This window comes from Mus caroli, chromosome 1, assembly GCF_900094665.2.
Source record: "Mus caroli chromosome 1, CAROLI_EIJ_v1.1, whole genome shotgun sequence".
Taxonomy (NCBI): domain Eukaryota; kingdom Metazoa; phylum Chordata; class Mammalia; order Rodentia; family Muridae; genus Mus; species Mus caroli.
This window is the reverse complement of record NC_034570.1, coordinates 167,814,944-167,840,587: the sequence shown is the minus strand read 5'-3', so window position 1 is coordinate 167,840,587 and position 25,644 is coordinate 167,814,944. Positions and strand designations below refer to the sequence as shown.

Sequence of the window (25,644 nt, the reverse complement as noted above, 5' to 3'; positions counted from 1 at the left end):
CTGTGTGTTTGAAACTGAAAGCAGCCATAACGGTGAAAGACCAAGTGGATGTTTTTAATCTTCCAAAGCTTGTCTTGTACATTTTTCCTAAAAAGTAATGCAGATGCCTTTATATTTTTCCTATGTGTCTGATTATGTTTGAAGAGTTCAATCAGTGTACTAGTAGTAATTTAAAATAGTCAACTTTGGAGTCACAAGCTGATTTGAACTAGTGCTTAAAGGGTGATTATTGTTATGGGTTGACATGTGCATTAGATTTGGTGAAATAGTTCTCTAGAAAAGTGAGGAGTCAGAACCAAGAAAGTGTCACTGACAGTAAGCATTAACTCAAACTGCCAGGTTCTTTCCCCCTACCTCCCTTTTGGTTTTTTAAGATAGGGGTTCTCTCTGTGTATCTTTGGCTGTCCTGGAACTTGCTCTGTAGACCAGGCTGTAGGTCAGTCTAATGAGAAATAGCATCCTTTTTGGGTTTCTGGAATAGTTCAATAGAGTCTGAAACATTGTGACTTTTGCTCTAATCTATAGGGGGAACCCCACTCTTTGATTCATTTTGAGCTCTGTTGATTATAGTAGTGTCTGTAATCAATAGGACACTATTTAGAGTCCTAAGGGGTCTGAGAAGTGCCTCTGGGATTTGTGTATGAAATTGTTAGTCCTTGACACTTGAGCTTTTGCTGTTGTAAAAGAAGATACCGTTGTTTTGTGCTCATTACACTGCCAATAGGTTGCCTTCATCTCTCTCACAGCAGGAACTCACTTAAGTGTTTTAAAAGAGGGGAATAATTTGAAAGAACAGAAAGGCCTATAAGCAAACTAAACTAAGGATGGACTTATTCTGATTGCAGACTGATTTCATTTCCTTTTAACTCCCTCTGCCCTACACCTTTTAAACTTCTCCTTTAAAACTTCGAAATTAGAAACTTAAACATCAACAATATTTGATCTGAACTTCTGTTGTAGAATTGGGCTTGGTGGCTTTTGGTTTTGAAGAGCCCAGAAAGAAAAAAAAAATATCCAAAGCATTTGTCTTCTGACTTAAGATTCAGTTAGAAAAGTCTGAGAACAATTGCAAGAAGACTAGAATTGTTATTGCATCCCTGTATCCTGCAGTGCCATTCTTTAAAGTATTGTCCTGGGCACCGTAGAAATGTTATTAAAATTTAGCATTTAATCTTACATTGTTATCACTAGATCAAGAAGTAAACTCCAAGAGCAAGGGCTATACTTACTGTATGTACTTGCTTGTTTCCTGAATTGTATGCATTCTTTGTTAGAGAGAAGGGAAAGAAACTGAAACAAGAAATGTGAGGATTTGTCTGGTGGTCGAGGAGAGTGACCAGGGCTGCTTCTGGGTTCTCTCTCAGCAGCATTCATAGTATAGCACTTTAAATCTTGGGTTTCTGAGTCTGATTGGCTCAGATTGGATTACTGTGCTTGTCTGGATCAATTACTGTGGCCAGGGGCAAGTTTATTGTGATTAAGAGAAAAGAGGGGTAGCTGAACATAACTCTTAAAAAGCTGACTTGGAGTTAATTTCATATGGAAATATAAGATAGAAGAAACATCTAGAAAATTTGGGATTGTTCTTGTTCATAAAATATACTTTTCTGGATCAAGCAATCGTTGGAACCAAATTATTTTTCTTATTATTACAATTCTAGAGCTAAAACAGACAGTGGGAATTAGCTATATAGAAATGGAAAGTTCTGGTTTCTTTGGAAAGTCAGTTATATCAAATGATGTCTCATTGGGGCACACAGGTAAATAGAATGTTTTCCTGAAGCAGACACAGGTGAATGGATTTTTTTCTTTTTGCTAAAGCAGACAAGTGAAAGGACTCATGATGTTTAGGAAGAATATAAATATGACCCTACAGACGCTGATTCACTTTACTCAGCCTAGCTAGTCTTCTTTGATGACAGCTTGCATATATTGGTTCACCTTACATTGTGTTGTTGAGCTTTGCTTATGGTGATGCCATAGAGAGAAACTCGCTGAAGAACTTCTCATGAGGTTCCCGCAGCTTCTTGCTGCTGCAGCAGACTTGGGCTGGTTTTCGAGCCTTACAGTTTCTTATGGATTGAACTGCAGCTGCTGATCCGTGTGTTGGTGTTTGCTAGTGGACTAGACTGACAACAACAAAAAAGATAAGAATCGCCCCAAAGAACTATTTCTAAACAGGTCCCCCAACTCTTAATAACCTTCCTTTCCACTGCCTCTGGTGAGTGGTGAGCTAGAGGGGAGGTTGAGCCCTTATTAAAGTCGGTTGAGAAAACTTTATGCCTAAAATATAGTTGGGAGTTTTTTGTTGTTTTGTTTTGTTTTTTGTTTTTTCAAGACAGGGTTTCTCTGTGTAGCCCTGGCTGTCCTGGAACTCACTTTGTAGACCAGACTGGCCTCGAACTCAGAAATCCACCTGGCTCTGCCTCCCAAGTGCTGGGATTAAAAGCGTGCCCCACCACCGTCCAACAACATATTTTTTAAAGGCCAAAAAGGATTCATTATAAACCTTGCTGTTTGTTCTAGGTGAGTTTTGTTGTTGTTTTGGGTTTGTTTGTTTTTGTTATAATGTTATTACAAAGCTCTGTGATGTAATACCCAAGTTATTAAGAAGCTTAATGTAAACCCTTGGGTTTTTTGTTTTTTGTTTTGTTTGAGTCAGAGGTTCACTCTGTGGTCGAGGCTTGCCTGGAATTTAACTGTTCTTTTATCTCAGCCCCCTGAGTGCTGGGATTGCAGGCTTTTGTCATAATGCTTGACTAAGATTATTTTTATTCTTTTTCTGCTTGTTTATTTTAAAGATATAAGTGTTTTGTTTGCTTGTATGGCTGTGTACCACCTGTGACTGGTACCTGTGAGGGTCTGAAGAAGGTCAGGAAAAGGCATTGGATTACTTACAACTAGAGGTCTATCTGGTTGTGAGCTGCCACATGGGTACTAAGAATTAAACTGAAGTGCTCTGCAGGAATAAGTTAACTTCCAACCCCTCTCTCCATCCATATGCCTTAGTTACTTTTTTATTGCTGTGATAAAGCACCATGACCACTAAGGCAACTTGCAAGAGAAAGCATTTACCTTGGCTCATGGTTTCAGAGGCCATTACTTTTCAATTTAGCCTCAGGCTAAAATTTTGGACAAGGGCAAAAGTCACATTCTTTGCCAAAATTTCACAAAAATGTTCTCTAGGCCAGTTGCTATTACTTGCCTCTAGAGCCTTTTGAGCTGGGCCTCTACAAACAGCCTGTATAGCTCTCAGCAGTATTCTCTTCCAAGATCCTACTAGGATGGCCCAATAAACTCTGCTCACATGGTTCAACTATTTGCCTAATCCAAAGTCTCAAAATCCAAAGTCTCACCATCTGGTCAGGCCTGTCATAATAGTCTACTCCCTGGTACCAGTTTCTGTCTTTATTACTTTTCTGTTGCCAGAACCACAGCATGACCAAAGCAACTTAAAAAAGAAAATGTTTAATTTGTTTATCGTGGTTTCAAGGGTTAGTGTCCTTGATGGCAGAGTGAAGGACCAGCTGAGAGCTCACAATTGATCCTCAACCATGAGGCAAAGTGTCATGGGAATCCCTAGTCTTCCTTTGCCCAGTGACAGAACTCCTCCAACAAGGCCACACTTCCTAATCCTTCCCAAACAGTTCCATTAACTGGGTACCAAATATTCAAATATGAGTCCATGGGAGTCATTCTCATTCAAACCACCATACCAGCCTCTAGATACTTAATCTTAATGTAAAAGTTACAGTCAAAGAAAACTGGTACCAAGTACCCATTAGGGGATATATACCATGTGAGAAGGTTTTGTGATGAAAGGTTCTCCAGTTTTCATTCATGTATTTATTGCTCATTTTTATGCAGTTAACTTGCATTTATTCTTGATATATACTATAAAAGTATCATGTAAGGCATTCAAATTTAGGATTTCCAAAAAAACTTTCCATATAATATATTGTAAGGTGTTCGAGAGTTATACTTTTTTTGTTTATTTTTTGGAAGGAACATATGTTTCAGACAAGAAAGGGCATGCTCAGGCTGGTATGGCCATAGACAAGTTTCTGTGTTTCAGACTAAATCTAGGTTAAAAGTGAGGCCATCTGAGGCTCATCTGGGCATGTAGCAATGGAGTTGTGTTGGGAGTGGCTCCATCTCCTCTGATAGTTTGTAGGTGGGAAGCTGAGGTCATGGGCAGTGGTACTCCCATTTAGAACCTCTTTGTTTTGCTATCTGCTAATGTATGTGTCCTCTCATTGGGTCAGTATCTGTGTTTGAGGACAGTTGCCTGAGCTCTCAAGATAATTTTACATTTTACAATCTATACATATTTTAGGTTAGTGTCCAAACAGGCACTTCAAATCTGATTTTTTTTATCTGTTGTATTTTATGAATATGGCCATGTACTACAACTTATTTTACAGATTACCTCATTAAGAAACTTCTTATATGTAGCAGCCTCTAAGCCCATCTTACTGTGTTTTAAGATTAATTTTTCATCTCAACTCTCAATAAGGAAATTCAAGATTATTCCTGATATTTTCACCATATTCCTGCATTCACTAAATTTAAATAATTTAAACTGAACTGGTTATTTAAAAATGGAAGTTAGTATTTTAGTGAGCAAACTTTGCAGCAAAATGGGATTTCTAGTCTTTTATAATTGAACTTTCCCAGCCCAAACTATGTATTAACTTGGATGAACTTAGGGAGGAGGCTAATTTATCTCCCTGAAATTATTCTTCATAACCATCTGCCTTTAAAAAATATCCATGCCAGATTTCAACTCTTAAGTGTGGCTGTTGTTAATAATGGCAGCCTTTAAACAAATCATGGGCTGAGTGGGGTACTTTTGAGACAGGGCCTTATGCAGCCCAGACTGGCCTCACTCACTGCTGTAGCTGAGGGGGACTTGAATTCTTGGTCTTCCTGCCTCTACCTCCCAATAGCTGAGATTGCAGAGGTGCACCACCAATATATAAATTTTTATTTTACATATGTAAGCATTTTCCTCCCAAACTGAAAAAGACTTGCACCCACTCATTGTACAGTTTTGCAAAATTATATAGAACTTGAAAATAAGGCTCTTTGTTCATAAGTGCAATGGATCTTTGATGTCCAGTAATCTGTTGTAAATGGTGAAAATAAATTTAAACCACTTAAGTGTTCAGGGCTCAGCAAATGCATTTTCTTAGGCAACAAAACATGAAGAGGAGACTACAGATGAGTGACATTTAGATTTTGGAAGGACACTTAAAGTAGAAAGAGTTTCCTGCCTAGGATAGCGCCTATCTCCCTTTTTTTCTTTTCTTTTCTTTTTTTGTCATATAGAACAGCAGACACCTTTATTACACTATGCATGAGGCTCATTTGCCTTTCCGGGCTTTGATCTTCTGCAGATAGAACTCCAGCTCCTTGCCTTCGAGCACATAGCTGTCTGCTCTGCCACACTGGCCTGGTCTTGAGGCAATACAGGCTAGAAGCTTGCCCTGCTGGAACTGCTCCAGGAGACTGCTGATTTTGGCATTCTTTTTCCTTTCGTCGTATTTCTTTTGAATTTTCTTTGATCGTTTTTTGTTTAAAAATCTCTTCCTCTTCAGGAGTCAGCTTGGCCCCCTTCTTGCGGCCCAGGGGCAGTACATAGTGGGACTCCTCCCACTGTCTGTACGGCGTGCTGTCAATAAGCACGGTGGATGCAGTTCTTCACCAGGGTCTTGGTGTGGACAAGCTCGTTGTTGGATGCATTGTAGACAACATCAATGATCCTTGTTTTGCGAGTACCAACACTCAGAGCCCCAGGAAAAGTTCCCCACATCCAATCTCAGGGCACGGTACTTCTTATTGCCTCCTCGAACTCGGACTGTGTATATGTGGCAAGGGCCAATCTTCGTGTTGGCAGCGGGCCGTCCCAGCTCATACTTCCGCTTCTTGTGGTAGGGTTTTCCCTTACCCCCAGTCTGGCAGCGCTTGTGCCAGTTGTCCCTGAGAGATGCCCATCGCTCGGCGCTGACTGGAAAGAGCTCTTTTTGTTGTTTTGGTTTTGGTGTTTTTCGAGACAGGGTTTCTCTGTGTAGCCCTGGCTGTCCTGAAACTCACTTTGTAGACCAGGCTGGCCTTGAAAGGCATGCACCACCACTGCCGGGCTCCTATCTCCTTTTAATGTAAGTGATTTGGTTAAGAGGTATTGAGAACATAATTTACTTTACCCTTAGTGGCTGGGTTTTTTAACTTACGTATGCCGCATCCACAGTGTTTGTGGCCTAGGCTGTATGAGATTTCAGGCTTTTAATTTGTGTATGAGATGGAAGCTTCATGGTATGGAATTTGACACTACTGGTATCTTGTCAGCACACAGAGGTTCAGGCTTGGAGGCTTTGGGATTAAGAATGAATATTCAACCTAGAGTAAATAACTGATGGCTTATCTCAAAGTTATCAATACATTGAACATGTAAATACTTATTAAATTTAATGATTTAGAATTAAACAATTTTAGTAATGACAAATTAGCATTTTTTGGACTTAGAAATTTTAATGTGCTTCATATTTTAAGAGATTTTTCTTGAAAATTGAGACATGTTATTTTGAAGCACAAAATGTATTTTTTTTTTTTAGAAAGGCTGATTGGCCTTTTAATGATAGAAAACTGGAAACAATACATTTCTTTATGGGACTAGTTTAATTATTGTATGTACAGATATAAAAGAATGAAGTGGTTTTATTTGCAATTTATGGAATGGCCGTTAACATTAAACAAATCTAGTTATCTGTCAACAGATGATATTTTATTCATAAAGAACGAAATGGCATAATTTGCATATACAGTTGTCTTACATATAAGAGAAAAATGAGAGTTGATAACTTGGAAAAAGGAACTGAGAGGGGAGGAGAAAAGAAGGGGAATGAATATAGTCAAATAATACATGATATGCTTGAGACCAGTACTTTGTTCATTGAGTGTGCAATACTAAACACTTCAAAAGAAGAAAGTGCCTGTGGCCTCCTGTGGAGACTCTAAGGTTCAGTCCTCACATTGTGACAAAACAGAAAATAAATATGTATTTTTTATGCAAAAAGTTTCTTCAGAGGGATCCTAAAAACTTGTAACTGATGCCAAGTGGTAAGTATATGAGAAAGACTTGACAGTTTTGTGTGTTTGTGTGTGTGTGTTTTAAAATGCTACACAATGTGCTGTTATCTATTGTATTCTCGCTTGCTGTTAAGTTTGTTGTACAAGCAAATCAGTTGCTTTGTATTTCCTTCCTTGTTTTTTAATTTACGTTGGAAAAAATGTATGGTCATTTAATATTGTCTTAATATCTAGTTTTTAAAATTTAATATTTGACATGTTACTGTTGATTGACCATATAGCCATGCTTTCGACTGTAATTCCAAGCATTAATATTTTTTGATCAAATGTCTTTTAGAAAAAGAAGGTTGTAGGGATCTGTCACTAACTAAATGCTTAAGATGGATTTGTAAACTAGAGTCTTATTAGGACAACCAGTACTGGGAACTACTTGGGACACATCCTAGTTTAAATCCATCCAAGAATACAAATTCCAGATCTAGTTGCTTGACATATAGCAAAGAGCAATGGGGATAACCTGAGTATGTATATCAATTTAGAATAACTGTCTCTCACTGGAGATGTGTGTGTGTGTGTGTTTGTGTGTGTGTGTGTGTGTGTCTCTGTGTGTGTGTGTAAAGAATCATGAATAATTAATTGATACATGTCCTATATAGGGCCAAAGTCAGCCTAAATAACTAAATTAGTTTTGCCTTTCGTAACTGTTCTCTCTTAAAAATAAATGTGACTTTGAATTCACAAATTTCTTGGTCTTTTGGCAGCAGTCACTCAAGTATACTGTAGTGCTGAAAGAAGAATACAAACAATTATAGGTTTTTTGGCGCATATATTTATTTATTTATTTCACTTTCAGCAAGAATGTATTCTCAAGGTCAATGTCCTCTTTATTCTGTTTCAGGGAGGGAATAACGCTGGCCACACAGTTGTTGTAGATTCTGTGGAATATGACTTTCATCTTTTACCTAGTGGAATAATTAACCCAAATGTTACTGCCTTTATCGGTAAGTGTTTAAACTGAACTTCTTGGGGGCAGCATGGGAGTTTTTCATTATCAAAACTGACTTTACGTTTCACTGACCAGATGTTTCCTTGATGCCTCACGACTTTTGGCTGTGATACCGTATAGGACAGACCTGCCAAGCTGCTTCTCACTCTCGGGTCTTGCAGAGGTGGTTCCCAGGGTGTTTACTTTGCAGGCACTTAGGTGCATCATAGCCTTTATTCCGTAGAGAAGTTCTTGTCATCAATGAGTTTTCCAAAGACTTTCAACTTTGACTCTATATAAGAAATATTTCATTCTAAACCCTTACAGTCTGATGATTTATATTCTGTTGTTTAAAAATGTTCATGTCACACTAAATTAATTTTGTGATCACTAGTAGAGTGTGGTTCTGAAAGACATTGGTGTAGGTGGTGATCCGGCTGTACCCTTAGCTTTTTTCAGAACATGATTTATTTGTTACAAAGAAATTCCAAGTAGTTTTGAACATAATTTTAGTGTTTTATATCCCTTATCTCTCTCTCTCTCTCTCTCTCTCTCTCTCTCTCTCTCTCTCTCTCTCTCTCTCACACACACACACACACACACACACACACACACACATATATATATAATAAACTTTGAGTACTTTCTGTGGGAATTCCGTAATAAAATATGGTGCTTTATTAATAATAAATATAACTTGTTCTAGTCAAAATAGACAGTTATTATAGATGTCTACATTTTAACATTTATGTATGTGTCTATATTATAATTACAGGTGTTTAAGGTGGAGGATTGTTTGTTTCTTTTAGGAAATGGAGTGGTAATTCATCTTCCTGGATTGTTTGAAGAAGCGGAGAAAAATGTTCAAAAGGGAAAAGGTATGAATGAATGGGTCTAACTGTAATGTGGTTATTTTATACAGTTTCAGTAAGATCTCATGCTGGATAGACTGAGTGAGTATTTGTCCTGTACTTAGAATTTTCAGATTACTAGAGTACACATTTTTATATGAGTTTAAATTTCACTCATAGTTATTATTTCTAATCAAGGATAACATCCTCATAGATCTTTATGAAAGTACCAAGTCCTTGGTGTATTCATTACAAACACACTTCATCTTGAGGTAGCTCTGACAGTGTGCCTACTACCAGCTCTTGGAGTTTTTGCACATTGCTAGAACTTCTTCTGGACTACTGCTTCATCCTTGAAAGGATCTTATCCCCAAAGTAAGGGATCGTGCACTGACCTGAAAAGAAACACCCTTGAGTCTTGCCTTAACTTTCAGCCGTGAATACTCGTTAGGGTGGAAGGGAATTTACAAGGAAAGTAATACACAGTTAAGGGCCATTCTTAATACAGTTTCCCTCAAGATGAGCTCAGATTTAAAATGCTTTCTATCGTGTTTGAGTTGTGTTGGGTTTAAAATAATCCATCCTTAAGTGTTCTTGACTATAATGTTCTTGACTAAGACACCCTGGCCCCCCTCTGTCTCTGTTGCCCACCCTCCCAACTACCCTCATTTTTTACCCATGTCCTCATCTCTCATCTCCCCCTAATTTATTGGGTGATGAGACCTAGGTGTGAAAGTTCATAGCCCCTGGTCTTGATCTCTTATAGTTACATGGGGAGATGCATCTATCTCATTACTGAGATATACTAAATGTAGTCATCTACAATACTGTGGAGAAATATTAAGTTTCATTATTTTGTTTAGTCATATTTCTTTATAACTCTTTTGTGAAGGGTGGCATTACTAAAACCAACTTCCTTCTCTAGAATTTCTCCCATGCTATATACATGATCCCCACACCTAGTCCAGAAAATATTTTCCTGCTGTTTTCTTTGTTTGGGTTCTTAGGAATATTTTATGTGAATGTGACTTGAGACAGGAACTATTTAGAACAAAATATTTGGAGATAAGAGTATGAATGAGCTTGTACATTGAACAGTGACAAACTTGATAAGCCCACTGCTTCCTATGCAGAAGAAGAGATGCAAACATGATTGCTTTAGTAAAAACACTTGTAGACATTCTGTTCATAAAAAAGTAAGTCTTAAAAATCGTTGCACAAAATGTTTGATAAAGTATATCTTTTCTTTCCTAGGTCTAGATGGCTGGGAGAAAAGGCTTATCATATCGGACAGAGCTCATATTGGTAGGAGGCCATTTGTATTTATTTATAACTGCCTCTTAGTCAAATGTATCAAGAGAAAGCATTTAAAAATGATGAATTATTTCTATGTTTGTTTAAGGATTGTAGTTGAAGTTAAAATAGTAATATCTTGATTTTTTTTCTTTGTTTTGTTTTGACAAGAACTAGATTGGAAATATACAAGACAAGTATAGTTAAGCAGATGAGTAGCAGAGCCAGTATTTTGTAATGTCTTTAGTCATTAAAGAATAAATCATATAAATAATAAATCCAAAGCATTTATTTGCATGTGTTGACATTCCTGTAAGAATGCGTTTGCCCTGTGGCAAGTCTTTAGAATGACTATCTGCAGATGTGCTGAATTCAGTCTTTAGAACAACTGTCTGCACAGTGATGAATGACCTCTCTTCATTCACACTAGTTTTCTCCATGAATTAGAACTAGATACTAAAATTAATTTCAGCTGTCACCAGTATGATTGGTGTTTTCTTCTTGGTTATCATTCCTGAGCCGATAGGATTGGTTAGCAGGGACGTGTTTACAAGATGATTACCTAAAGAGTAGTAGGGGATTTAGACCAATAGAGAACTTTGTTATGGACCTGAAGCTATTAAAAGGTATATGTTCTTACCCCCACCCCCCAATCTCTCTGACTCTCTCTTCCCCTCTCATCTTATTTATTTATTGTTTTTGTTTGTTTCAAGACAGGTTTTGTTTGTTTGTTTGTTTTTGTTTTTTGTAGCTCTGGCTGTCTTGGAACTTAACTCTGTAGACCAGGCTGGAACTCAGAGATCCACCTGCCTCTGCCTCCTGAGTGCTGGAATTAAAGGCGTGCGCCACTACCGTTTAGCTCATTGTTCTTTTTTAAAAAGGTCTTAACCAAAATGGAAATCAAATAACAGTGTGGCTATGTAACAGCTTCAGATTTGAGCCTTGTGCATCACCTCAGTAACCCAGTAAAATAATGGCAAGAAGTTCAGCCAGTAGCGTGCTTGCCTTGTAAACGTATGACCTGAATTCCTTGGCATATGTGTCCATACATGTACATTACACAAACAATAATAAAGTAAAAATAAAATAACTTTTTGAGGAAAACTGTATTGAATTTACATAGTTTATATGAAAAATGTCTTTCCCATTATATTGTTCAGTAGGGACTTGTCTTAGTTAGGGTTTTACTGTTGTGGACAGACACCATGGCCAAGGCAACTCTTAAAAGGACAACATTTAATTGGGGCTGGCTTACAGGTCCAGAGGTTCAGTCCATTATCATCAAGGGAGCATGGCAGTGTCTAGGCAGACATGGTGCAGGAGGAGCTGAGAGTTCTACATCTCATCTGAAGGCCTCTAGGAGAAGACTGGCTTCCAGGCAGCTAGGATGAGGATCTTAAAGCCCATACCCTCAGTGACACACCTACTCCAAAAGGGCCACATGCTCTAATAGTGCTACTCCCTGGGTCACATTAAGGAAACCATCACAGGACTTCTTTTTTTTGGGGGGGGGGGGGTTCGAGACAGGGTTTCTCTGTATAGCCCTGGCTGTCCTGAAACTCACTTTGTAGACCAGGCTGGCCTCGAACTCAGAAATCTGCCTGCCTCTGCCTCTCGAGTACTAGGATTAAAGGCGTGCATCACAGGACTTCTTAATCTATAAAATCTGCAAAGAGCAAATTTGTGCTAATATTGTGAAACCTTTTCATATCATGCAAAGAGACTGGGTGTGGGAATGGTGCAAAGGGGTCAGAAGGCCCTTTTTAATTTTGACTTTGAATCAGAGGCTTGCTAAGTTGCCAGGCAGTCCTGATACTCACTGTACATTCCAATCTGTCCTCAAACATGTGATCCTCTGACCTTCCTCTCTCACCCTTCCGTCTTAATACAATTTGCCAGCAATAAAATAACAAGCAAATGGAAGCATGCTGCTTGTCCAGTCTTTCTTGCTGTTGTCATAGATTTCATGTCAACATTACAGTAGAAACTTGATACAGTGTCAGTATTTTGAATTGCCTATTTTCTTCCAAAGAAATTTTAAAATGATGAAGCTGCTATGCAGTTTAATACCTAAGCAGGGGTTGAAGAGATGACTCAATGGCTTAAGAGCTGTCATTGCTTTGCTGAGAACCCAGTTTTGATTCCCAGTTCCTACATGGTGGTTCATAACCATCGAGAACTCCACTTCCATGGAATTTGGTGCTTTCTTTTAACCTCTGGGCACTAGCATACATGCAGGCAAAACACACATACAATAACTTTAAATATTTTTTAATTAAAATAATTAAGCAACTTAATGCAAAATTTTTGACCTAGCATATTGATATAGCATATTGACCTAGCATATTGATATAGTTTGTAATAAGAAAGATGCTTATTCAGAGTAACCTGAGAAGTGAATAGATGACTTAAATATAGTAAGCATCTGAAATCCAGATGTTTGCTGTTTGTCATTTTGCTCATATATTGAATACCTAACTTGTGCTAGACATGATACCGGACATTGAAGGTTCAAGAGTATTAGAAAAGACAATATTAAAAAGAAAAATCCTTAATAGAGCTTGTGAGCACAATACAATACATAAGATAAATATATAATGAATGTGTCGTGGCTTCAAGATGAAGCTGGGTGTCAGGAGAGCAGTCCTAAGCAGGAACAGTCAGTTTTGGGAGAGGTAGTGGGAACATGTCCAGGTTCATTCTAGATGAAGTGCCTGGGACCATTCACTGAGAAATGAGGCCTCAGTGGAGATGAGGCACGAGATAGCAAGCAGAGGTATTAGCTGTATTGTGGGCTATGCTGAATGCATTATTTTATTAAATGTTTAATAATAATGCTTAAGTAGAGGGCTGGGAATGTAGTTACATGGTAGAAAATCCTGAGTACTTACCAGTATCAAATACTTGCATAATTAAAACTCAATCAAGTTTATTTATAACAATACCTTTACAGGCATGCTAATGAAACTGCAAAGGATGTACAGTTATCTTTCAGTTTAAAAATTAGACTAATTCTCAAGGTTTTAGTTCTTTTGTTTTTGTCCTTCAATGTCTAGGCCTGTAGAAAACAAAAGCAGTATTCATAACAACTTCAGAGAGAGTAATCAAAACTAGTTAGAAGGCATTAAGGTTCTACCCCATGAGAGTCATTGCTCTGATTGTACTAATAGCTTCCTGGGGCCTAGGAAGGGCTTTGTCAGGGTACTAAATTAATTTTTGAAAATACAGCTCAACTGCTTTCTGTCAACTGTTTATTTGTTGTTTTTCTAGTTGCTTTTAAAAACTTCTCTGATAATGAAAAATGAGTATTTAAGTGCAAATGCTTTTGTATTCAGAAGAAAGTGTATGGCATATTCTAGTGCTTCAGTCATAACTGACTTGCAAAGTTATTGTTAATGAAACAATTCTTAAGGATAAATCTAGCACCTGAAATACTTTAGAAAGGCTATTGTCTTGGCAACAGGAGAGGAACATGATAATAAACTAATCATATGATAGCAGTTTGAAGTACAACATGATAGACTGAAATTCACTAAAGCGTAAACAAAATACTCAATCACCATAGTCTTTAAAATATATAGTCTTCCAAGTCCCTGGAAAAATTGCTCTGATGATTTTTCTGAGTCATTATCTGTTTCCTTTGATCAAAAGTGACACAGTTCTTGCTTCTTTTATAGATTAATTTTGACATTTGAAACTTTATTTAAAATTGTAGTTTATATTGTCTTTTTGCATCTGGCCTCCACTGAACAGTCTGCCTATAATTGTTACAATTCTATTGCTTCTTGAAGCAGGTTTTTCTTTTTAAAAAATTGTTACCTAAAATTCTATTATGAATATACCCAAATTTTTATCCCCTTGATGAAGATTGAGTTTTTCCAGTATTGGTGTATTAAAAATAGCATTGCTGTGACATTCTTGTAGCTATCATTGAATGTGTAATATTTCAATATAATTTTAAGGATGCTCTTTTATCTACTTATTAATTCACACACTGCAGACTCAGCATCTGTAATGTAATTGACATAAAAATCTCAAAACACTCACTAGGTGTACTGGCTAGTTTTGTGTCAACTTGACAAGCTGGAGTTATCACAGAGAAAGGAGCTTCAGTTGAGGAAATGCCTCCATGAGATCCAACTGTAAGGCATTTTCTCAATTAGTGATCAAGGAGGAAAGGCCCCTTGTGGGTGGGACCATCCCTGGGCTGGTAGTCTTGGGTTCTATAAGAGAGCAGGCTGAGCAAGCCAGAGGAAGCAAGCCAGTAAGTAACATCCCTCCATGGCCTCTGCATCAGCGCCTGCTTTCTGACCTGCTTGAGTTCCAGTCCTGACTTCCTTGGTGATGAACAGCAGTATGGAAGTGTAAGCCGAATAAACCCTTTCCTCCCCAACTTGCTTCTTGGTCATGATGTTTGTGCAGGAATAGAAACCCTGACTAAGACACTAGGCTTGCCAGAGGAAACTGGTGATCATACTAACAAAGCTTTAACTTTACCGTGCCAGGCAGGCTACAGGTAGGACTACCCTCCTAGTTTGTACAGTGTCTCAAAAAGCAGCTTAGGGAAACAGCACTTCCTGCGTAGCTTGGAGGCTAAGGCTCCTGAGAGGGTAGTTTCAGTCCAGGCTTTATCAGAGTTTTCTAGTTTCTATGTCTAATGTGTATCTTTTAATGTTTTTTGTTTGGTTGTTTTTGTTATTTGGGTGTTTTGTTTTTTTGGTTTGGTTTGGGTTTTTTTTGTTTTTGTTTTGTTTTTGGTTTTTTCGAGGCGGGGTTTTTCTGTATAGCCCTGGCTGCCCTGGAACTCACTCTGTAGACCAGGCTGGCCTCGAACTCAGAAATCTGCCTGCCTCTGCCTCCCAAGTGTTGGGATTAAAGGTGTGTGCCACCACTGCCCAGCATCTTTTAATGTTTTTAAGTTGTTCTTTTACAAATGTTTCCCCTAATTCTAAAAACTCAATCATTCTGTTTAACATTTGCATATTTCAATATATTTATTTTGAAATAATATAATTGGTGGAAAGAAATAGTGGCATAATATGCAAAAAACATAGAATTGTAATACCTTGAAACTGGTGAGTTTTATGGTCTGTTAATTATAAAGCTGTTAAGTAGATAAACTTTAGTTAGAAGTTCAGAAACCAAACCCTAGACCTGCCAGTCTATAAGCTGCTTATGTAGTCAGTCAGTAAATATTTGAGTACTTCCTGCTACAGAAATTAACTAGCAAATTGACATTGTCCTGCTACTCAGTGTGTGTCGGGGAGTGTGAGTGTGTATGTATACATAGAAAGAGGCACACTGCACAGGAAGCTTACAGTTGTAGTCAGGGACTGCTGGTGTGAACAGAATGGTGTTTGCCATATAAGACTTTTTTTTTGAAGAGTAGTAGAAAGCCCTTAAGTTTCAAAGACAAGGGTGTGATGACTTGTTTGTGTCTTGGCAAGAAAATTTTGGATGCATTAAAGAATTTTGATCCATGTCCAAGAGTGGAAAGAGGCACACAGACTAGAGTGTAGTTTTAGTGAAAGGTGATGTGAAGTTTGAGCCTAGGGTGGAAGAAAGGGGAGGCATTGAGGTGAGCTCTAAACCCCTGGGGTCCAGAACTTGAAGGTGTAGAGGAAGAAGGGGGAGGTATCTTTATAGATTGAACTTCATTGAGTTTTAGGTTAAGATATTCTAAAATTCGCCTTTTGTCTTCTTTTTTGCTCTCTTCAAACGTTGTATAATCCAAGCTGGCCTGAACTCACCATGTAGCCCAGACCTGCCTCAAACTTGTGATCCTCCTCCTGCCGGCCTATTTAATGTTGAAATTACAAGTGTAAGTTGCCATTGTTACCTTTAGAAACATATCTGTACAATTTGTCAGAAGCAAGGTTGGGAGGATCTCTGGTCTGAGTAGTTTGGAATATTTTTACCTTGACTGTTATCTTTGTTTCAGTAACAACTGTGGTTTGTTTGATTTCTCCTCAGTGTTTGACTTTCATCAAGCAGCTGATGGTATCCAGGAACAGCAGAGACAAGAGCAAGCAGGAAAAAAGTATGACATATATATTTCATTTACATCCTTATGTATAAATTTTGAGCCAAGATGAAGCAAAATAAAACCCCAGATAGATAAGAATAGTTCCCTAGGCTTCAGAGAAGACCAGTTAGTTAGATTATACAAATAAGCTTATAGGAAATTGCACAAATAGGAAATAATCATATGTAACTTTCTTCTTTGAAAAGATCTGACAACAAGACTTATATCTTCCTTGTGTAACTTGAAGCTGTTTTGATCTGTTTTTAAGTTTGGGTACCACAAAAAAGGGTATTGGCCCTGTATATTCCTCTAAAGCTGCTCGGAGTGGACTTCGGATGTGTGATCTTGTTTCTGACTTTGATGGCTTCTCTGAGAGGTAAAAGACTTTTTTTTTTAATATTAAAAAGCAAACAGATTTTTAAGACCCAGAGTACAAAATTGTAGCATCAATATTCACATTTACTTCATAAAAAATAACCTGATGATTGTGTAAGAATGGTATCCTAAGAGGACAGAACCAACCATACTGTTTGTGAGGACTGGCATATGAACTGGTTTTCCATGAAAGGAAATGTTCTCAGTGTGGCATTCTGATGTGCTAACCATGTCTTAGGTAGGATCTTATCTTTGATATTTGAGGTTCAGGGACCCATTATGTCTTCCCATCTAGAAATAATTAGCCTTCAATGTTTTGGTAAATTTTTTGGATATGTCTTTAAAAGTAGAAATGCTGTACTGACATATTCTTTATAAAATGATTTTTCATGGGAAGTGTAGTTATATACTTGCACTGGCAGGCCACGCACTGAAAAGTCCTAGAGATAGTTGCTACCGTCTAAGTGTCATGTGGACTGACCCTCTCATTTTTTTACACAGTAGAATATAATCTGTTTTGTATTTTCAGATTTTAGTTATTTCAATCCTTTTTCTTCAACCACACACATCACCTTCATTATATTTTGTCTTAAACATGAAAATGTATCTTGAGTGCATAATTGATTCATGTTTTACTTCAATTTCATTTCTCCAAAAGTAACTTCAGTTTCCAAACTAATTTGCTTTTAAGACCATTTATAAGGCACAGAAACCACTTGACTTGGATGATATTATTTAAAGTATTCTGTAACATAGTTAATGCCATGATCTGTTTATTTCTCAGGTTCAAAGTTCTAGCTAACCAGTATAAATCTATATACCCGACTTTGGAAATAGACATCGAAGGTGAATTACAGCAACTCAAGGTAATGCTTTCTTAGCTCAGCAATGGACTTTTAAATACTAACTTGCCAAACTGACATTTGAGTTTTTCATCCATTTCAGCTTTGTGTATTAACTAGTGACCAGTCATCCCTGGACATAGCATGTCTGTGTGACTTCACACAGTTGAGTCTCAATGGAAAACTGGATGGGAAAGGGAATGAGATGTGAAAGTAGCCAAATGATAGGTCTCAAATACACTTGCAGGAAACTTAGATGTTATTTAAGAGACCATGGAAAGCTATTGGAGAATTTTGAACACAAGGAAGCCCAGATTTGCATTATGAAGAAACCATAGAAAGCCACAGTGTGAAAACTTGTAAAGTTGGCTGGTAGGATTGATAATAGTTCCTGAGACAGCTAACTTTACTGGCCACCAGAGAAGACTATCATAGCTTCATAGAGAGTCATAGCTGTGAGATGCCTGAATTAGTAGAGCCTTCTCAATCATTGGTAAATCTCACATTGTTTCCTAGATGCCTGGTGATTATTTCTTTAAAACTGTTAATTTTGTTTTCAGAACTGAGTAAGAATCTACATACCATATGCCATTCCTTAATAGTTGTAGACCTTAAGTCTGTTTATGATTTTTTAAAAATTTATTTATTATTAAACATAAGTACATTGTGTAGCTGTCTTCAGACGCACCAGAAGAGGGCATCAGATCTTGTTACGGGTGGTTGTGAGCCACCATGTGGTTGCTGGGATTTGAACTCGGGGCCTTTGGAAGAACAGTCAGTGGGTGCTCTTACCTGCTGAGCCATCTCACCAGCCCTTGTTTATGATTCTTTTAAATTGGGTGTGGTGGCCTACACCGGTAATTCTTGTACTTTAGAGGTGGAAGCAGGAAGTTGATCACAAGTTGAAGTACATACTGAGGTAGAGCTCAGCCTTGAGCAGGGCGAGGGTGGGAGTGGGGTGGGGCTCAAGGGGAGAAAAAAAACCAAACAACAAAAGAAACCAAAGAAGATTTTCATAAGTAACATATATTGAACCAGGGCTTTGTTTTGGGCATATAGAAAGGACTAAAATATAAGTAAGAGATTAAAGACAAGTGCGAAGGAGGGGCCAGAGACATTCATAACAGGTGCAACGTATACATTCAGGTGCCTGGTAAGCAGCTTCTGCAATTATTATCCCTGGTGTTCATAGTCAAAACCAGGATTTATTGCAGCTGTACTGCAGTCCCCAGGGAAACTCTTATTTACAGTTGTTACATGAATTCTGAAGTTGAACATTACTAGCAACTCATGTTAGTACTTGGTACTCTCGACTAATGACATACTGCAGTGTTGTTGTCAGAAAGAATGACAGCACCCAGTCACTAATGTTTGAAAATTTGACAGTATAGTTTGTGTCCTTACCACATTTTGGTGTCTGATTTGAACTTGAAAATTGTTGGTTACATAGATTATAAATGCAGCTTTTCAAATACCTAAAATTAATTAAAAGTGCCGTCTAATATAAACAGATATAAGCTCTTTTTATTCTTCCTGAAAGCTAGTTTATGAAGTGAGCATTTGCACTGTTGCCAGTGAAGTTGTTATAGAACTTTTAAATGTTACAGCGCATGTGTATGTGTGTGGCTCAGGACCTCACACATGCTAGGTAAGTACTCTGCTACTGTGCCACATCCCTAGCCCTTGCATTACTAATCACTCTTTTCTGAGAGACCAGAGCTAATCCAAATGTTGCACTAGGATGAGCTGTCACCAGTGCCTTTCTGTTTTGGTTTGTCAGTTTCCACTGTGGAAGGCCAGGTAGTTTACTCTTTGACTGGTGTTACAATGTATTAGTGCACATGGAAACTGGTTTTTGTCTTTGTGTAGGGTTATATGGAAAGGATTAAACCGATGGTGAAAGATGGAGTTTATTTCCTATATGAGGCCCTCCATGGACCACCCAAGAAAATCTTGGTAGAAGGTGCAAACGCAGCATTGTTAGATATTGATTTTGGTAAGTGAGATATGATTTATAGGGAGTTTGACTGAGCTCAAAGTACTTAGATATGAATATTAATGTTAGCATTAGGAGGTTATAAATAGTGCATTTAGCTTGTGTATTTGGGAATGAGGTAGCTTGTCAATATAGTTAAGTTTTTGTTGGTTTTTTTTTTTTTTAAAGAATATTGTAGCAACCACAGTATACGTTTTATAGTTCATTAAAAATGGAATCATTTGGATTCTGTGGGTTTGGAGTTCTGCAGATTGTGAATTGTTGATTTATTCAACTACTGTTTCTCTGGAACTGTAAAATGATAAGATCACCTTTAAGTCTTTTAAAATATAAAAATTGGATTAAGCATATTTTGAGATCTAGGAAAGCCTGTTTATGCTAACTCTGTGCATGAGACTTTGATAGACTCGGTCTTTCTTCCATCCTCAGGGCTAGGCTGAACTTACCTAGATGACTGTCTGCCGTAGTTTGTTGGTGGTCACATCTAAACGTTTTCTTAGACTGCTAACAGTTCTGGGGAACATTTCTTTTTTATTTGTTTATTTTTGTTTTATGGTTTGAGTGTTTTGCCTGCATGTATTTTGTACACCACATGGATGAAGGGGCCTTGGAGGCCTGAAGTCCTTGGATCTCCTGGAAATAGAGTTACAGGTGGCTGTTGAGCCATCATTTGGGTGCTGGTAATCAAAGCTGGGTCCTCTGGAAGAGCAGCAAGTGCTCTTACTTCCCTCAGCCTCTTGACATTTCATTGACTCTAGATACTAACTAATTAAAGAGAATATATTTGTATATAATAGATACAGTATCCTTTTATCCTATAGTATGCCTTCTCAATCTGGAAAAGGAGTATAATTAGCAGGGCGAATGGTTAAGTATGACAGGAAGGAAAATGCATCTTCATAATTGTTCCTGTGATTTGAGGGTTTCTCTGAATAGAGTTTAAAAGCTGGGGAAATGTTGAACATCACAAACTTCCTGTTGCCCAGGGTCCTGCTGCACCCTAAATATGTCCACCTGGGAGTCATTTGCTTGGAATTAACAGGACCTAGTCAAAATATGTAGGAGGGTTTTTACATAAGATCCTCTGTAATTAATTAGTCATTATGTACTGTAGAGCCAAGATAACAACTGCACATGTTTTGCGGTTCTCTCTAACTAAAGCTCTAACTACCTGCATTTTTAACTGTGTTTTAACATAGACAAAGAGACTCAGAGCTAAAACATTGAGCACTTGAGAACAGTGACAATTATGGTCTAGTCTGTCAGATGCATGGTCTTAATGGTAATTCTGTGTTACAGTGTTTGTATACATGTGTTCATCTTAGTGGGTTTTTTGTTTGTTTTCTATTTTTTAGGAACTTACCCTTTTGTAACCTCTTCAAACTGTACTGTTGGAGGTGTTTGTACAGGTTTGGGCATGCCCCCTCAAAATGTTGGAGAAGTATATGGAGTTGTGAAAGCTTACACCACTAGAGTTGGTATTGGTGCCTTTCCCACAGAGCAAGACAATGTAAGTTTATTTCTCAGTAAGAAAACCATGTTTCCCTCACCCCAACCTAAACAGACTCCTGCTTCTCTCTTCATTTACAAGGATCATTTGTTGTGTTTGCCTTAAAACTTTCCGGAAAACTATAAAACTTTAGATCCTGGAATGACTAGATAGGTTTGTCTGTTTAAATAAATTTTAATAACATATTTGTTTTTGAGCTTTCCCTTTGTTATGAAAATTACTTGAGAAATTTAAAAGAAGGAAAAATGTATTTTTGTTGTTGTTTATGGTTTGAAGTCTGGTTAGCCTGTTCTGTTTCTGGGCCAGTGATAAGACAGTACGTCTACTGTGGCAGAAGGGCATGGTGTAGGAAAGCCCATCACCTCACCTTATGCAGTTAGGAAGCTGCAAGTGAGAGCAGCACGCAAGAAGTAGGCTTACCTTTAAAGGCATACCACAGGAACCTCTGTCCTCCAATAAGGTCCTGCCTCCTAATATTCAATTTAGCTGTGAACTTATTAATGGACCAATTAGGATACAGTCACCTCACAATATAACTGTTTATTATGTCAGTCTACACTTGACCTGTATATAGCATTGTAAAAATGTTAGCTTAAAATTTTTAAAAATAGAATCAAAACCAAATATATACCAAGTAATGCCATTTCCATGGAATTCCCATTTTCGTCTCATTTCACGAAGATGTTTATCAAAAGAGATGGGGGGGGTTGTTTGTTGTTTTGTGTGTGTGTGTGTGTGTGTATTATAATTCCCTGGATATATATACTGCTCTGATATTCTAACTCAAAAATTCTGTTATCCAGGAAATTGGAGAATTACTACAAACACGGGGTAGAGAATTTGGAGTAACTACTGGAAGGAAAAGAAGATGCGGCTGGTTGGACCTTGTTTCACTCAAATATGCTCATATGATCAATGGATTTACTGCGTGAGTATTGTTAAGAAACATTTAGGAAATGGTGGGCAGTTGGTAACCACAGATTGGATTCTGTAGAAAGTAAACTTGAGAGTCCCCAACAGAGAAGTTTCATTTGTTTGCCTCCAGAATGAAATCAGTTTCAGAAGTGGAATGAGATACAGGAAAAAGTGCGCAGGAAGAGACCCCAGGGTTATTCTGGATACCCAGTGCTTTAGAAAGAATGCTGATCCTCTGACCTCATGCGTATTTGTATAGAGGGCAGTAGCAGGATGGGTAGGCAGGTCAGAGCAGGAGGAGGCCTCCATGGGTGGATAGCATTAACAGTGTATGCATATAAAAAAGTGGAGATGGTGCATGGAGACTTAGTATGACTGCATGGACTCACCTTTCTGAGTCCCACTTTTGTCATCTTTAAATCAAGGTGATGGTATAAGCTGAGATACACACTGTCCAGAAAATATGTCATTGAAAATATGCTGTAAATGTGTTTGTATCTGGATTAATTAGGCTAAACTTCTAAACAGGCTTTTTTTTAAGACAACAAACAAAACAAAACAAAACAAAAAACTCCAAAATTTATGGATCAGAACCCCAAACCTAGTGTTTTATCTAATTTTCACAGATTTTTCCCTTAAAATCCTCTTTTCCAGTCAGTTTTCAAGAAACTTTGATGTATCATGAAGAGGTCGCTTCCTTCCTTTGTCAGTTTCTGACCAGAAGGGTGGAGGTGATGTTAACCAGAATGAAGAACGGGGCTGGTAGCATGTGTGGAAATGTACTTAATATCTTGTGATTATGTGGAACAATGTGTTCTGCTGTGTCCCTCTGGCACAAAGTGCATCCTTAACTCCAGGCAGACTTCCCACAGTTGTCCCTCATTGAGAAAGCTGAGCAAGTGTGAAACCACCAGTGAAAATCTGTCGTAATTACTAGAAAGTAACCTGGATGTACTATGAAGACTACATGTCCATGCAATGTCCTCATCAGTGTGATGTTTATGTGCGGCACGCTTTCAAGTACAGTTCTAACTAGTTTTCAGACTTGCTTTGGAACTTTGAGCTTTGCATGAATTTTCTTACTCCTGTATTAGTCTTACTGGATGCCAAAAGTATGCTGTTTCAACAATGTCTTTTCTTTCAAAATTAGGTTGGCCCTTACCAAGTTGGATATTTTGGATATGTTTACGGAAATCAAAGTTGGGGTTGCTTACAAATTAGATGGGGAAATCATACCTCATTTCCCAGGTATTCTTTTGTTTTTTAAGCTGTGCCTAAAATTTATAAGATTATTATGACCTATTATAAGTTATATTATTATTTAACTATATATTATATATGATATATAATTGCTACTTATTTATAAGATTATCTTTCACAGGCTTGGTTTTTACTGATAGTACAGATAAGCATTTTGTTTAAAACTGGCATTAACTTGAGTGTTGGGTCACAAGTATGAGCTTTAACTCAGAATAAGAAAGGTTTGGCTCATGCTACTTCAAGCTTTCAACTTTCTTAATTTATAGTAATTGACATACACAAACTAAGTATGGTGCTGAGTGCCTGAAGCCCAGCTACTTAGGAGCCTAAGGCAAGAGGCTCTCTTGAACTCAGGAGTTCAGAGTTAGTCTGGGCAGTATATAGTAAGACCCCTCTCCTTAACCAACATCAAAGTCGGGGAGAGAGAAAATAACTTAAAGTGACTGATTTCCATAGAGGAGGAGTTCTCTCTTCCTGGGGAATAAAGGATAAAAGGAAAGACTTGTGTCTTATGGTGTGCTCTTTCTTGGTACATCAGCTTACTCCACCCTCCAAGCCCCACAGTGATTTTGCTAACCTCTCTGAAGCTTGTAGGTGAAGGAGATGCCTACTTCACGCAGTACAGTTTTGTGAAGCCTGTCTTAAGTTACTTGAGAGTTAGGTCAATGCTCCTATTGTTAGAAATGGAAATCACTGATTTTTCAGATAGTGTTCCTAAACATCAAGGAAATGCAAATTGAAGCAATGTTGAAAACCTTAATGAACCTTGGCAGACTGGGAAGCTTTTGTGACTCTAAGACTAGATGTTCATGGAGAATAATTTTCTGTCATCTTTCCAATTTTTCTTACAGAAAACTAGGCATCTGTTAACATTTTATGACACCGTTGCTTGGAAAACTGATTATTCAAGCATATGTTTATATCTTGGTCATTAATGCTACCTCAAAGCTGTTTTAAGAGTTCTAATATAGCTTAAGTACCAAAGAAAATAGTATGATCAAATATAGTTACATGGCAAAATATGTCATAATTATACATCAAATTGTTTAAAATATTAAAAACTCAGAAACATAAAATTTGTGCCTTTTTTTGGTAGTTGTTTTTGTTTTGTTAAGCTGACTTAGGCCAGATTCCTCCAGAACTACTCCCAAGATGGTGATTTTCCTCCATGAAGTGCTTTGAATTTTCTCAGAAACCTGCTTATGGTGAGAGCAGTGGTACCTGGAGTGTCACTCCTTGCTGTGTCTCACATACGGAGAGGAGATTAGAGAGACTCAGATTCTGTTGTCTTCCTCTGAGCACTGTGGACTTTTACTTTAGGGAAACATTGAATTGATGGATGGTCATCTTGAACTTGTATCATTTGGTTTGGTTTTGTTAATGTTCTTATGGAAAGCCTATTATGTTTCCACAAACCTCTCTAGGTGGTACATGGTATGAATCATTCTTGAGACTCTCCACTCAGAAGAGGGAAACCTGAGCTTTGTACCACACTGTCTACTATGTAGTCTGTAGTCTGAGAAACTGCTCGTCATTTATAGTGCACATGCAGATTCTAGTAGGGGCTATATAAAGAAAGACATCAGGTGGAATAATAAAGAAAAATTTCATCCCACAGTCGATTTCCCAGAGGATTGAAGGTGTACCAACCTTGTGTGAAGTTGCTGTTGTATTCACACAATTAATACTATAGAAATTCAAGATGCTCCAGAAGCAGAAGGCTTGAAGTTTGGTCCAGCTCATTCTCCAGCCACTGTAACTGATGCTGTAACCCTGTAATCGTCTCCATTTACAGTGTGTAATCATGCTCTTGAAGAAATGTTGTCTTATAAACTATCACCCAGGTGGCTGAGTGCTGGTTCTCACCTTTCTAAAGGTCTGGAAATGAAATTATGACACGAGTCATAAGGATGACTGATGATTTTGATAATGTCAGTCATTTGAACTGGCCATAATGGTTCATGTTTCTGATCCCATGATTTGGATAGGCTTTAAAGAAGGAGGATTGCCAAAAGTATAAGGCCAGCCTGGAAAGAAGAGAAAACTATGCCAATAAATAAATAAATAAATAAATAAGTCATTTGGCAATAAGTGCTGTGTTCTATAAACACATATACTCCTTAACTTTTAGCAAACCAAGAAGTCTTAAATAAAGTGGAAGTTCAGTATAAGACTCTCCCAGGATGGAACACAGACATATCTAATGCAAGGACATTTAAGGAGCTACCTGTCAACGCACAAAATTATGTTCGGTTTATTGAAGATGAGCTTCAAATACCAGGTAAATACTTTATGAGCAGCTGTCTATTCGTCTGTAGGGTATTTTGTTTGTTTGTTTTTGTTTTTTTGTTTGGGTTTTTTTGTTTTGGGGTTGGGGTTTTTTTTTTTTGTTTTGGTTTAGTTTTGGTTTCTGCTTTTTGTTGCTTTTTGATTTCCCTGGGATGTTGACTCATCAGAAAATGATTTTTTTTTCTTTTTTTTTTTAATTTTTAATATTTTTATT

The 25,644-nt window shown here is 37.7% G+C and overlaps 1 protein-coding gene across 1 annotated transcript in view; it reads left to right on the top strand.

The window, feature by feature from the left end:
* Positions 1-25,644, top strand: part of Adss (adenylosuccinate synthase) — a 33,844-nt gene that overhangs the window by 3,784 nt on the left and 4,416 nt on the right. Inside the window, exons 2-12 of the mRNA XM_021162933.2 lie at positions 7,988-8,090; positions 8,884-8,952; positions 10,180-10,230; positions 16,192-16,258; positions 16,512-16,619; positions 17,403-17,484; positions 19,330-19,456; positions 20,812-20,966; positions 21,770-21,894; positions 23,032-23,129; positions 25,273-25,422. Coding sequence (XP_021018592.1) covers positions 7,988-8,090; positions 8,884-8,952; positions 10,180-10,230; positions 16,192-16,258; positions 16,512-16,619; positions 17,403-17,484; positions 19,330-19,456; positions 20,812-20,966; positions 21,770-21,894; positions 23,032-23,129; positions 25,273-25,422 — 1,135 coding nt within the window. The remainder of the gene's footprint in view (positions 1-7,987; positions 8,091-8,883; positions 8,953-10,179; positions 10,231-16,191; positions 16,259-16,511; positions 16,620-17,402; positions 17,485-19,329; positions 19,457-20,811; positions 20,967-21,769; positions 21,895-23,031; positions 23,130-25,272; positions 25,423-25,644) is intronic.